Source organism: Lolium rigidum, chromosome 7 (genome assembly GCF_022539505.1).
Source record: "Lolium rigidum isolate FL_2022 chromosome 7, APGP_CSIRO_Lrig_0.1, whole genome shotgun sequence".
In the NCBI taxonomy this organism is placed as follows: domain Eukaryota; kingdom Viridiplantae; phylum Streptophyta; class Magnoliopsida; order Poales; family Poaceae; genus Lolium; species Lolium rigidum.
The window spans coordinates 106,488,722-106,502,468 of NC_061514.1; the positions used below are offsets into that span (position 1 = coordinate 106,488,722).

The 13,747-nt window shown below is 50.4% G+C and overlaps 1 protein-coding gene across 1 annotated transcript; it reads left to right on the plus strand.

The window, feature by feature from the left end:
• The first annotated feature begins 9,654 nt into the window (after nt 1–9,654).
• On the plus strand, nt 9,655–12,239 carry LOC124671801 (F-box protein SKIP14-like). Its single transcript, XM_047208129.1, has 3 exons — nt 9,655–10,523; nt 11,166–11,906; nt 12,003–12,239. The coding sequence occupies exons 1-2, from the start codon at nt 9,657–9,659 to the stop codon at nt 11,691–11,693; spliced, it is 1,395 nt and encodes a 464-aa protein (XP_047064085.1). The 5' UTR covers nt 9,655–9,656; the 3' UTR covers nt 11,694–11,906; nt 12,003–12,239.
• Nucleotides 12,240–13,747: the final 1,508 nt, after the last annotated feature.

Genomic DNA, 13,747 nt, shown 5'->3' on the forward strand with positions numbered 1-13,747 from the left:
ATGAACCCTAGAATCATCAAACATGTCATCAAACATGTCATACGCAAGCATTTTTCATACCGCAAGAATTCTAGAGTGTTGAGAATGCATGGCGGTGTGTGCAAAATTCGACTACTTGCATGCAAGAACTAAAATTAGGGCATGGTTTTTGAATGTGACGATACAGGGAGCATCCAATTCCCCCATTTCCATATTACTACTTTTGCAAGAATTCGGCTCTGCGATGCGGAGAGGGAAATCGGGGGAGGGACGGAGGAAGTAAGAGGGGGAGGGAAGGTGGAGGAGGTCACGCGGCGTCGGGGAAAGGATGAGGGGAAGGGAGAGGGGGATTCTTACCGACGGTGGCGACACGGTGGCCGGCGCGTGTGCGACGCCCTCCTCCTCCTCCGCCGCGGCGGTGGCGACGGTGGCCGGCGCCTGCTCGATCCTCCTCTCCGAGGCGACGGTGTGGCGACACACTGCTCCTCCTCCTCTCGGTGGCTCTCCTCCTCTCGGCGGCTCGGGTGCGGCGGTGGCGCAACTACGGCGGTGCGGTTAGCTAGGGTTGTGAGAGATGTGGTTTGGGGAAGAGATGAGTTTCGGCCGAAACGACTAAGTCATATGACTAGTCTTATTGCTCGGCGCACCGGGTTATTGGTTCGCCGGGGACAACTTCTGTCCCCGGCGAACCAATAACTGGTGCGCCGCTATCAGTCTAGCTTTACTATAAGCTGCGCCTTAACCCAATCCACGAGATAGCTAGGCTCACGGTTATTCTTTTATTTCCTTTTTTCTTTTATTTTTCTTTATTTTATGTTTCTTTAATCACATATGTGAGTTATACATACATGACTATTATATTTGAGTTATAGGAAAACAAAGCAAATATGCATGAGTGTTATTAATTATGCAAAAACAAAAAGATATAGAGTTACATACACACAAAATATTGACCAACACAATATTAATTAGTCATACATAAAATATTGGCCATGACCATATGAGTAGTTATGAATTACACAAAATATGAGTTATAGATTGCAAATAAAGTTTTACATCATCGATTGAGAAGAGTGTTTCGCTTTCTTCTTGCTTTTCTTGCTCGTCGTTGAATAATTTAGCCCTGTGTCGTGACTTCTTCTTTTGAAGGGTCGACCTGACCTCGGTAGCGTGGTCCTGCTTCTTCTTGTGGTGTATGTTGTGTCTTCGTCCTCGGATTCTTCCATCATTGGGTCTCCGACTTGTCCTTCGAAGTCTTCCTCGTTGGCGACTCCATCCATTCCGACGATGGTCCTCTTGCCTCTCCTCACGATAACACGGCTAGGCACTGGATGGGTCGGTTATGAAGAAGCATTGGTGCACGTGTTACGCCGGTACCCATGGCTCATTGCAGCGCGGTGGCGTTCGTGGACTTTGATTTGTTGGCTTCGGGTAGAAACATGGTGGTGAAATACCGGTCTTCTTTTGTGGCGCTCTTAGCCCATCGATACGGAACATCGGCACTTTCTCCCCGGCGTAGCTAAGCTCCCAGATTTCCTCGATTCTTAGTAGTATCTAGTCTTTACGTCACCGTCCAGGAATCCATCGTTACCCCGAGTTACGGTAAGCACTTGTTCTTGTCTTTTTCTTCCGTGTAGAATGTGTACCCGTTGATATCGTACGCTTGGTAAGTCATGATGTTGGGCGCGGGGCCATGTGACAAGGCCAATACTAGTTTATCCTTGTCGAGAATCCATTGGTGGGGGATTAGCATCAATGTGGTCTTTGAACCAGCGCGCGAAAGAGGAGTTGTGCTCTCTGTATATTTCTGCTTCCGTCATCATCGGCTTGCCACTTGTTCTCTATCATGGTTTTGTGCTCTTTCAACCAAGGATCGATCAAGTCAATGTGTTGTAGCGCTACTAAGTTGGCCCTGTCAAAGTCGGAAGTCCGACCGGACATGTGCACGTGCGGTTCCTTCCTTCCATTTTTGTGGCCTACTCCCTCGAACCTGCGGAGGTGCTTGTTTTGAGGCAAACCAACGGGGTCCTCGATGTCTAGATAATTCGTGCGAGAAAGAGATGCACTCTTCGGTGAGCCAGCCACAGTACGATGCTTCCATCCGGATGTGACACTATTACGAACGTATCCTTTAATGACCCCATTCATTCTTTCAAACGGCATCATGTTGTGTAAGAATGCCGGCCCTAGGCGACGATATCATCCATGATATGGACCAACGAGATGGACCATCACGTCAAAGAATGCGGGCGGGAAGTACATCTCAAGCTCACATAGGATCACCACGATCTCTTCACTGGAGCCTTGCGAGTTTCTTCACGCTTATCGACTTCCGAGTTATGACGTCGAAGAAGTTACGAGCCCGGTCAGCGTTGCACGGACATGGTCATCCATTATACCTCGGATTGCAACCGGAAGAATCTGCGTCATCATCACGTGACGGTCATGAGACTTCATGCCGGCTGAAGTTTCGTTTCTTGGGGTCCATGTATGCCTTAGTAGCCCGGAGTAACCGAAGGGCACTCGACTCCTAGAAGGCAATTGAAAAATTGATCGACCTCGGTCGGACTAAAAGTGAAGCGAGGAGGGGACGAGTAATAGTCCGGCTGCTTAATCCTTTTGCGCTTCTGACCGCCGTCGCCTCCTCCTCCGATTGTCCCTCTTGGGCCGCCGGGATACGAAGCTCTTCCACGATGCCCAAAACTTTCAGGTCGTGTCTTGCTTTCGGCCCATCTTTGGTCCGGTCCGGCATGTTGAGAAGAGTGCCAAGCAAGCTCTCGCACACGTTCTTTGTAATATGCATGACATCAAGGCGTGAGGTGTATCGAGAATTTTCCGATACGGCAAGTCCCAAAACACGGACCTCCTTTTCCATACACCAATGAGCGGCGTCGCGTTGCCTTTTTCTTCTTCTTCTCTCCGGGCTTTTGACGTATCTTTCCCGGCGGAGGGCACTCCTTCCAACCTTTCGGTAATGTATCGATCTCTTCGCCGCTCTTCTTCCGTGGAGGTCCTCGGGGTTCATTTGTACCATCGAACGGATCTCCACGCTTTCTCCACGGTCGGTCTTACGCAGCCACCTTCGATGCCCCATGTAAGCTGTTTTCGAAGGGCGGGATCCTTACCAAGCTGCAAAAACATCGTCTCTTCCATGCACTGACACATGCCTTGTGTCCATGGCACACGGCACGAAATGTAACGCGTATCAGAGGTAGTCCTGCACCGTCGTGATCAACGCGGCTCTCAAAGGGAAATATTCTTCCGCGACGGCGTCCCATGTATCTACCCCTTCCTCCGCCCACAACGTTTCAAGCTCCTCTTTTAATAGTTCGAGATACATGTTGATATCGTTTCCTGGCTGTGTCGGCCCTTGAATTAGCATACTCATCTGTATGTACTTCCTCTTCATGCACAGCCGGGCGGGAGGTTGTAGATCCATACAAACACGGGCCATGTGCTATGTGTGCTGCTACGGTTTCCGAACGGATTGAATCCGTCCGTGCTCGCACCCAACTTTGATGTTTACGGGTTACTGCCCCAAAACTTCCGAATTCATTGTCTAATGCTTTCCAGCGGCTTGCATCCGAAGGGTGCGTCGGCCTTGGGTGCTCAATCCGCTCTTCATCATTCAACACTGCCTCCTTTCTTTCTGCGTGCCGGCGCATGAGCTTTGCTTCCTTGCGGTCCGCGTAGAACCGTTGAGGCCGGGGGCGGCGGGAAGTACCACACAACTTTCCGAGGAGCTTTCTTCTTCCCTTTCTTGTACCGTTCAGCTTCACACACGGGACATTTGGTCTTGTCCATGTGCTCCTTGCGATACATGATACGAGTCGTTGATGCAGGCGTGATACTTTTCGTGGGGTAAGTCGAGAGGGCACGTGATTCTCTTGGCCTCGGCTAGACTACCGGGACACGTGTTCCCGGCGGGGAAGGAGATCTTTCACGTATTCCGAGGATGTCGTCGACGCTTGTGTCCAGTCCATCCGTGTTTCGCCTTCATACGCAGCACATCGAGAGCTACTCTCAAGCGAGACTCCCCCAACCCGCGACACCGAGTCGTACAACGGAGTATTCGAGTCTATCTCGAGTTGCTCAAGCTTTGATTTCCGCTTGGCGCCTTTCGTCTTTTCGAGAAGCAGATCTTGAAGATGAGGGTCCCTTGCACGACTGAAGCTAGCGGCACCTCTTCGTCGTCGTCAAGGTTATTGTCGTCGTCAAGGTTATTATCGTCGTCAAGGTTATCGTCTTGTGCGACAAACTCTTCATCGTCATCAATATCATGATGCCCTCCTTCTTGCCGGCCATTATTACCACCTGCTCGCCGTCGCCCCATTGACCTCCGCGCCATCATCACTCATCCATTGAGTGTGTCCATGCATGAAACCATTAGTGAGCAGGTGCCCCTGCAATTTGCCTGAATACGGGTCAAACCATTTCCCTCGTTTGCATCTCCGGCACGGACACAATACCTCCGTGCGTTTATTTTCATACATGTCGATGATCGCGTGTTTCGGATATCTCATCACGATGCTTTCACTCATCTCGATAACCATTCTCGCCTGCATGGTAAGATTACATAATTGATTAGAACCATGCATCCGTCGGTAGTTTTCACGGAAAATTTCGGCATGACCTTCCTACACGGTAGGACATAGGAGCGCCGAAATGTGCCGAAACGGAAACTTGAAGAATCAACATTTCGGCGCAACGTTGGCAACTCATTTTCAACGCCAACACACACACAAGCACAAGCACAACATATATATATGCCACACACGAGAGCTAGCTTTGCTTCAAATGTCCAACATACGTCGATTTCATTCCTTAATTTGTTCATTAATCACCTATTTGTTTGATATATTCGTCGATGAGATCGAGACGAAGCGCTCGCGACAATGGCGTATGGAAGCCGACTTTCTAGATCTAGATCTAGATTGAGCGGTCAATGCGGGATATTAGATCTAGATCTACATAGGGGGATGTGGGAGATGCATGTAGGAAGGGAAGATTTGCTCAAAAAATATGATTTTGTTTGGTCAAATTGGTGAAATTGGGGATAGAAATGGGCAAAAATGAGCTGGGTTGGGAGAAGGCTCGGGTTTGTGTGGAGGAGTGGAGTGGTAGTAGAGTGGGGGAGTGGTTGTTGAGCGGAAATAACTGCCCGAGGTTACTGCCGGCGCACCATGGCACGGGTGCGCCGTGCAGACATAGCTATTTCGGCTATACCACCCCCGGGCCAGGCCCAAGAGTCATTGCCGGCGCAACCAGCCAGGGGGTGCGCCGGCAATAGCGCGTTTTCCACCGGCGCACCCCTGGGCTGGTGCGCCGGCAATGACTCTTGGGCCTGGCCCGAATCGGCCGCGGCCATGCCAAGAATTTTCGCCGGCGCGTCTTTTCCGCAGGTGCGCCGGCGGTAGGCTCTTCATCGCCGGCGCGGCTGAAAGTAGGTGCGCCGGCAACCCTTCCACCGGCGCATGTGCTAGGTGGTGCGCCGGCACCACTTGCCTCCACCTATAGGCTTTTCCCTAGTAGTGTTAACAAAAAGAAATCCATCAAAAAGGAACAAGGCATTAAACCCATATATAGCCGCTGGCGGAAAATGTGCACGGACTGCCATCGTACACATTGTTTGGGAAAAGGAAGTCATTACGTCAAAATATTGGTAGCGGGAAAACGAAGTTAATAAAAGTCGTCACTTTTTATTCAAGACATCTTTAATTTCACATCCCTCATCTGCACGAACACGACATACACCCAGCCAGATGTAATAAAGCCATGATCGGCGAGGAACACCCTGGTCTTCAACAACATGGACAACCTGGTAGCCATAATTTCCGAGCGGTGCATTGAAGGTGTTCGTCTCAGAGCACTTTGATTTTGAACCCCCTTAAATCTCTACCTTAGCTTTTGAATCCCCACATGACGGTCCTTATCTCTTGTGTAATGGTTTTTGTAATTCGAGCCGTGCCAAAATTTATAAGGGTTTAGGCCGGCTATGGTACTTGCCATATTTACATTTAACAAAAAGAAATCCATGAAAAGCTAACAAGGCATTAAACCCATATATAGCAGCTGGCGAAAAATATGCCTGGACTGCCATCGTACACATTGTTCGGGAAAAGGAATTCATTACGTCCAAAATATTGGTAGCGGGAAAACGAAGTTAATAAAAGTCGTCACTTTTTGTTCAAGACATCTTTAATTTCACATCCCTCATCTGCACGAACACGACATACACCCGACGGGATGTAATAAAGCCATGATCGGCGAGGAACACCTGGTCTTCAACAACATGGACAACCTTGTAGCCATAATTTCCGAGCGGTGCATTGAAGGTGTTAGATCTTCGACACTTTGATTTTGAACCCCCTTAAATCTCTACCTTAGCTTTTGACTCCCCATGACGGTCCTTATCTCTTGTGTAATGGCTTTGTATTCTGAGGCCGTGCCAAACTTTATAAAGGTTTTGGCGGCTATGGCCTTCCATATTTACATTTAACAAAAAGAAATCCATGAAAAGCTAACAAGGCATTAAACCCATATATAGCGGCTCGCGGATAATATGCACTGGGACTGCCATCATACACATTGTTCGGAAAAAGGAAGTCATTACGTCCAAAATATTGATAGCGGGAAGCTGAAGTTAATAAAAGCCGTCTCTTTTTGTTCAAGACATCTTTCATTTCACATCCCTCATCGCACGAACACGACATACACCCGACGGTATGTAATAAAGCCATGATCGGCGAGGAACACCCTGGTCTTCAACAACATGGACAACCTGGTAGCCATAATTTCCGAGCGGTGCATTGAAGGTGTTCGTCTCCGACACTTTGATTTTGAACACCCTTAAATCTCTACCTTAGCTTTTGACTCCCCCCATGACGGTCCTTATCTCTTGTGTAATGGCTTTGTATTCTAGACGGGTGCCAAACTTTATAAAGGTTTTGGCTGGCTATGACCTTCCATATTTACATTTAACAAAAAGAAATCCATGAAAAGCTAACAAGGCATTAAACCCATATATAGCCGCTGGCGGATAATATGCACGGACTGCCATCGTACACATTGTTCGGAAAAAGGAAGTCATTACGTCCAAAATATTGGTAGCGGGAAAACGAAGTTAATAAAAGCCGTCTCGTTTTGTTCAAGACATCTTTAATTTCACATCCCTCATCTGCACAAACACGACATACACCCAGCCAGATGTAATAAAGCCATGATCGGCCGAGGAACACCCTCGTCTTCAACAACATGGACAACCTTGCGGCCATCATAGCCGAACGGTGCATTGAAGGTGTTCGTCTCCGACACTTTGATTTTGAACCCCCTTAAATCTCTACCCTAGCTTTTGAATCCCCCCATGAAGGTCCTTATCTCCTGTGTAATGGTTTTGTAATTCAGACCGTGCCAAAATTTATAAAGGTTTAGGCCGGCTATGGTCTGCCATATTTACATTTAACAAAAAGAAATCCATGAAAAGCTAACAAGGCATTAAACCCATATATAGCTACTAGTGCGAAAATGTGCACGGACTGCCATCGTACACATTGTTCGAAAAAGGAAGTCATTACGTCCAAAATATTGGTAGCGGGAAAATAAAGTCATTAAAAGTCATCTCGTTTTGTTCAAGACATCTTTAATTTCACATCCCCCATCTGCACGAACACGACATACACCCAGCCATATGTAATAAATCCATGATCGGCGAGGAACACCCAAGTCTTCAACAACATGGACAACCTGGTAGCCATAATTGCCGAGCGCTGCATTGAAGGTGTTCGTCTCCGACACTTTAATTTTGACCCTCCTTAAATCTCTACCTTAGCTTTTGACTCCCCCTTGAGAGTCCTCATCTCTTGTGTAATGGCTTTGTAATCCAGACCGTGCCAAAATTTATAAAGGTTTAGGCTGGCTATGGCTTGCCATATTTACATTTAACAAAAACAAAGCCACGAAAAGCTAACAAGGCATTAAACCCACATATAGCCGCTAGCGAAAAATGTGCACTGACCGCCATCGTACACATTGTTCGGGAAAAGGGAAGTCATTACGTCCAAAATATTGGTAGCAGGAAAACCAAGTCAATAAAAGCCGTCTCTTTTTGTTCAAGAGAAATTTAGTATCCCATGGCTCGTGTGCATGGACACGATCATAACCCCAGATGTAATAAAGCCATGATCGGCGATGGTAGTCCCTAGCCATCCACAACCTTACAGCCATTATCGCCGAGCGATGCATTGAAGGCATTCATCTGTGGTCTCACCGCTACCAAAGCGCCGTTGTCAAAGACAATTTGGTTTTGAACCCCCTTGAATCTCTACCTTAGGTTTAGCTCCCTCTTTAGAGTCCTTCTCTTGTGTAATGGATTTGTAATCCATGTTGTGTTGATTTTTATAAATAAATGTTCGATCTGGCTTTGGCTTGCCGTGGTTACAGCTTAAAAAAGCCATGAAAAGCTAACAAGCCATCGAACCCATACTCGCCGAGCCGCTGACGGAAAATGTGCACGGATTGCCGTTGTACACATTGTTCTGAAAAAGGAAGTCAATTATACATACCCTTTTAATTTGCATTCCATGTTACCTTTGTCCCAACAAACAAAATCCTCATCTAAAAAAAAATCTTCCAAAAAATCTTGGTAAATAAAGCTTTCCAAAACAAAGGAGACATGCACAGGCCACAACATGCACGGAAACGGTCACACAGCGCAGCAGTCCAACCGGCCGGAAATTCGGAGGGCCGGTGCAGGGAGGGAAGGAAAGCGCGGGGGGAAAAAGTGGAAAACCCGGGAAACGATAAAATATTCCGCGGATCCCGCTCGCTCGCGCACGGGGAGGAGGCCAACAAGTGAAACCCCCAGCGAACGAAAACAAAGGAAAGGGAGCCGCCCCGCCCGCCCAGAGTAGAAAACCAGATCGGTCGAGCCGCCCCCACCCCAGAGCAGGCAGAGCAGGCCACGCGCCCCCTCCTCTCCATCTCCTCCTCCCGTTCCCTCGCGCCGCGCGGAAGGCCAAGCGGGAGACGCCGATTTCCCCGGAACCCCCAACGCACCTCCCTCCTCCTCTGCCCCCGGGGGTTTCACCACCACCACCCATCGCCGCCCCAATCCCAGTCAGTACCCGCCCCTCACCGCCGCCGCATTCCAAGGCGTCTCCGTCTGCCCTCCGCGTCCGCTGCAGACTCCCAAGAGCCCACCCGCCCGTTCCGCTCCGTGCGGATCTCGGCTCCTGCCGCCGTCGCCGGCGCCGGTGTGTGGGGGGATTCCGTAGCCGCCGCCTGCCCGCCTGCCGCGGCGAATCGTCGTCTCCTTCCATGGGGCCGCCGCCGGGGCTCCGATTCGGGGTCTGATTCTCCGCCTTATTCTATCCGGTCTCCTCCGCCGCCGGGTCGATTTGGGATCCGTCCGATCGAGATTGCTCCGTGAAGTTTTTGGTCCTAGGGATATTTTTTGATTCGCCCCGGATCAGGAATAGAGGGTTCTTCTCTTCTCTCCTCTTTGGTGGGGGAACGGGGGAGATCTAGGGTTGCAGCCGTCTTCTACCTATCCATCGTTCCTTCGTTCTCTTGTTCTTCATATTCCATCCATCAATCCATAGAAAAACACAAAAAAAGAGTAGTAGCAGTAGGGGATTGATTATTTCGGAAGAGGCTACAATCTATCTATCCATCTACCCATGGCGCTGAATTACCACCCGTCGTGCTCCTTCCTGGCGAGCGACGACTGGTCGGCGGCCATGATGCGGGGCTGCGGCTGCTGGTCGGAGGAGGCCTCGCCGCTCTCCTCCATCGGGGTCAACTCGCTCTGGTGGGACGACTTCGAGGACCTCGACCCCGTCGACCTCCTCCCCACCGACCCCTTCGGGATGAACTTCGAGACCACGCTCACCGCAGCGCTCGCCACCTGCTCCGACCTCAGCAAGTTCCTCAACCAGGCCCTCGCGCTCACCATGGACTGGAGCACCGCATTCGAGGCGGCGGCCCCCTTTGCCCGCGCAGGCCTTTCTGGCGCCTCCAGCTCTCAGAGGCTCAGCGCCTTCGAGGCGGCCCCCTTTGGCCACGGAGGCCCTTCTGGCGCCTCCAGCTCTCAGAGGCTGCCTCCCCTTGCCTGCGGAGGCCTTTCCGGCAGCGCCGCCTGCGCTCAGAGTCAGAGGCTGCCTCCCCTTGCAGAGCCAATTGCATCATCCGGGCAGGAGGACACACCTCCCACTGGCGATGCTGCATTGACGTTCCACGGCACGCCTGATGCGGATGGAGCGCCGCATGATGCTATGGTGTTTGCTCTCCGCTACCTCGGCCTACGCGACCTCCTGGCGGTCGAGATGGTGTGCAAGTCCCTGCATGCCGCTGTCCGCGGCGACGACTCCCTGTGGAAGTGCATCCACGTGGAGCCGGTCCTCAGCGCCAAGATATCTGATCCCGATCTTCTGTGCCTCACGCAGAAGATACCCGGTGTTTTGCAGTGTCTCAATATCGACGACTGCATACATGTCACCGATAAGGGTCTGAATGCTGTTCTTGGAAGCAATCCCAAGTTAATGAAGGTTAGTGTTGTCAGCCACACAATCCTCCTGCAGTTTTATCTTAGATTAGTTCATGTCCTGGAAGCTCTGGAATCATATTTGGAGATAAGAATATCTGTTATATGGCATAATATGTTTTGCTAGCTGTAGTATCTACTGTCTTGAATATTCACCATGGATTATTGAGTTTGTTGATATGCAATGTATGCTTGTCTATTTTCCGGGTTTTTGTGGTTACATATTATATATAGCACAAATAAAGGAACTTAGATTTCACATTATTTCCTTTGTATTTAGCTAACACGATTAACTTGTCCATATGTCTGCTGGATCACAGCCTCTAGGGCAAACTAGTTAGGTGAGACCACTGCATTGTCTGCAAGAGTTGTGTTAGTTGGCAGTAAAAGCAGGAAAGTAATGGATGAAATGTTCTTGCCACATCAATAAATGACCATATGATTTTCAAATCAGAATGCTATTGCAAAGAGTACCGCGCAGAATCTTTGGCTGGATGTTAGCTTATAATTTCTCCCAGTAGTTCAAAGCTAAAACATTGTCAGAAAACTTGTCCTATCAAATTTGGATACAGCTCTTTCTATGCACATGCTTGTGTTCAGAAACATTTCTGTTTATTATCTGTTCTAACTTTCTCTTTTTACACAGTTGAGCATTGCGCGCTGCCCACGGTTAACTTTAGATGGTCTTATTGCCAATCTCAAGTCATTCAATATGAAGGAAAAATCTGGTATCAAGAGCCTCAGAATTGATAAGAACTTCAATCTGCCAGAACAGGATTATGAGGAGTTATTATCCTTGTTGAACATCGACAAGATGCAGGAGTTGCACAACCGGGCTCCACGGTTCCGTCATGCTAACCACTTTTTATCAGGTTGCGAAGACGGATATGCTCTTGATATTGAGATGTGTCCTATATGTCAGAGCTACAAACTTGTTTTTGACTGCCCTGAAGAGGGGTGCAGTGACAGAAGATCTGGAAATTGCAGAGCATGCGAGGTTTGCATCAAGAGATGCAGGCAGTGTGGAAGGTGCTTAGAGCGGAATGAGAAGTTTGAAGAGAAGTTTGATCTGGACTACCTTTGCTACAAGTGTCGAGGGGATCCAGCTTCATCTCTTGCTGTGGAGAAGGATTTGGTCTCCATTTTATCCAGTGGAAGAATACCTTCTCCTTGACCACAGGGGAGAGCAACAGTCGATTTACAGCCAGTCAGTCATCTTAGCATAGCTACTACTGATGGAAGAAAAGACAAAAAAAAAGGTTTGCTTATCTATCCATGGAGGTGTGGTCGCTAACATATGCTACGTTGCAAAAATACAAAAAAAAACTTGGTAAATCCAGCAGAAAAAAGATGGTGTTCTATTTATGGCTTCACCAGCGACAATAAGGTGGGTGGTGCTGTATTTTATGGTTGGTATAACGTTTATTTCTTTCCTGATCAGGCACTCATTTTGTTAACACGATGTTTCCCTTGGAATTTGCAGTTCAATAGTGTAAAAGTACAGCGTGAAAAATGGTGCCAGTGGGTTGCTTGATGCTGCGGCTTCCTGGGAAGATCGGAGATTAACTTACTACTACTTCGCTTCCCACAAATAAGACCTGGAGTATATGTTTTATATCTGTATATGCGTGAGCGTGACATTGTAATAGTTTGTCCTGGAGTCGTGGTGTCATGTGAGTGGATAGCTACTTCGATATAAACAAATTAATGTGACTTCTAAGAGCATCTCTACTCGCCCCCGACGAGGCCTCCGGCGAGCATTTTTTACATCCGGACGGCGAAAATCGGCCCAGTAGCGCCCCCGGTTCCTTGTTTTCGTCCGGATTTGGCCCTTCATCCATCCGGCGAGCCCACGCCGTCCCCGGTCCCCCGGGGCGCGCTCGGAGACTCCGGATGAAACGTTTTGGCGCGAAACACCGTGTGGACCCGCGTAGTCGGCGACAGGAAAACCAAATCCTGTCGATTTTACCTCCATTCCCTCCATTCCCTCCAATTTGCTTGCATATCCCCATTCTCTCCCGCCGAATTTCTCCATTCCCCTCGTCTTCCAGTTCCAGTTCCCGGCGGCGCCTTCTCCTCCACCACCGCTCTCGTCCTCCTCATCTTCTCGTCCACCACAATGCCGCCGAAGGGGACGACGAGGAAGCCGCGGGCGAGGAAGGAGCGGCCGCCGGGCATGACGAACGCACAGTCGGGCGGCGGACGAGAAACGGCGCGACATCGAAACAAGCTGCAGGGCGGCGAGGGTGAAAAAAGCCGCCGCTAAGAGGGCGGCGGAGGCGGCCCAGGAGGAGCAAGCGAGGAAGATGAGCATGGCCTTCAGCGGCGGCGGCGGCGGCGGCTCCATGTTCCCCGGCCAATGGCCGGCGCAAGGTACAACCGCGTTCCCGTCGTCCTTCTCCCCTACGATGTACTCGCCGTCGACGACCGCCGTGTTCCAAGAGGGCGACTACGTCCAACCGTCCGGGTTCGCGCCGTCGCCGCCCGAGCTCGACATCGGCGGCGGCGGCGCCGCTTCGAGGGCACCTCGCCGGTCATGCGACGAGGGCCGCTCCCGTTCGGTGCCCCGTTCGGTGCGACGCCGGCGCCGAACGATGAGGCGATCCACGAGATGATCACCTCCGGCTCCGCCGCCGCTGCGAGCCCGAGGTTCTTCATGGACGCCGCCGCCGCGAGCCCGGGGTTCTTCACGCAAGAGGAGGCGAGGGCGACGGCAGCTGTGGCAGCGCGCAAGGCTCATGTGGAGGATGTTGCCGACGGAAGCCAAGCCGTCGAAGAACAAGAAGACGAAGAACAAGGAGAGACAACTCAAGCCGACGTCAACCTGTCGAAGGGGAAGAAGAGGAAGAAGGACTCGCCGCCTGCCGAACCGCGTATCAAATGGACGGGGAAGGAAGAGGAGTGCCTCGCCGAAGCTTGGATGACCGTGTCCATGAACGGCATAATCGGTGCCAATCAGTCGTTCGACACCTCATCGGCTTCGAGTGAAGCAGCGTACGAGGAACGCAAGCTCATCGATCCCTACTTCAACAAGACGAACATGAACGTGTACCGGGGAGAGAAGGCAATGGCCACCCATTGGGGATCATGCGGACGGCGTGCGGCAAATGGCACGGCGTACAGGAGGAGATCGAGAAACGGCCGATCAGCGGCCATGACTTGGAGCAAAAGGTATGTTCCGTCGACCCTGCATCACCGAGGTATATCGTCGTTAGCTGACCCGTTTCG

Excerpts from the sequence above, each read along its gene's own strand:
- LOC124671801 (XM_047208129.1), top strand. The coding sequence starts at position 9,657 with ATGGCGCTGAATTACCACCCGTCGTGCTCCTTCCTGGCGAGCGACGAC. Across the intron at positions 10,524-11,165 it reads GCAATCCCAAGTTAATGAAG|TTGAGCATTGCGCGCTGCCC; the intron begins GTTAGTGTTGTC and ends CTTTTTACACAG.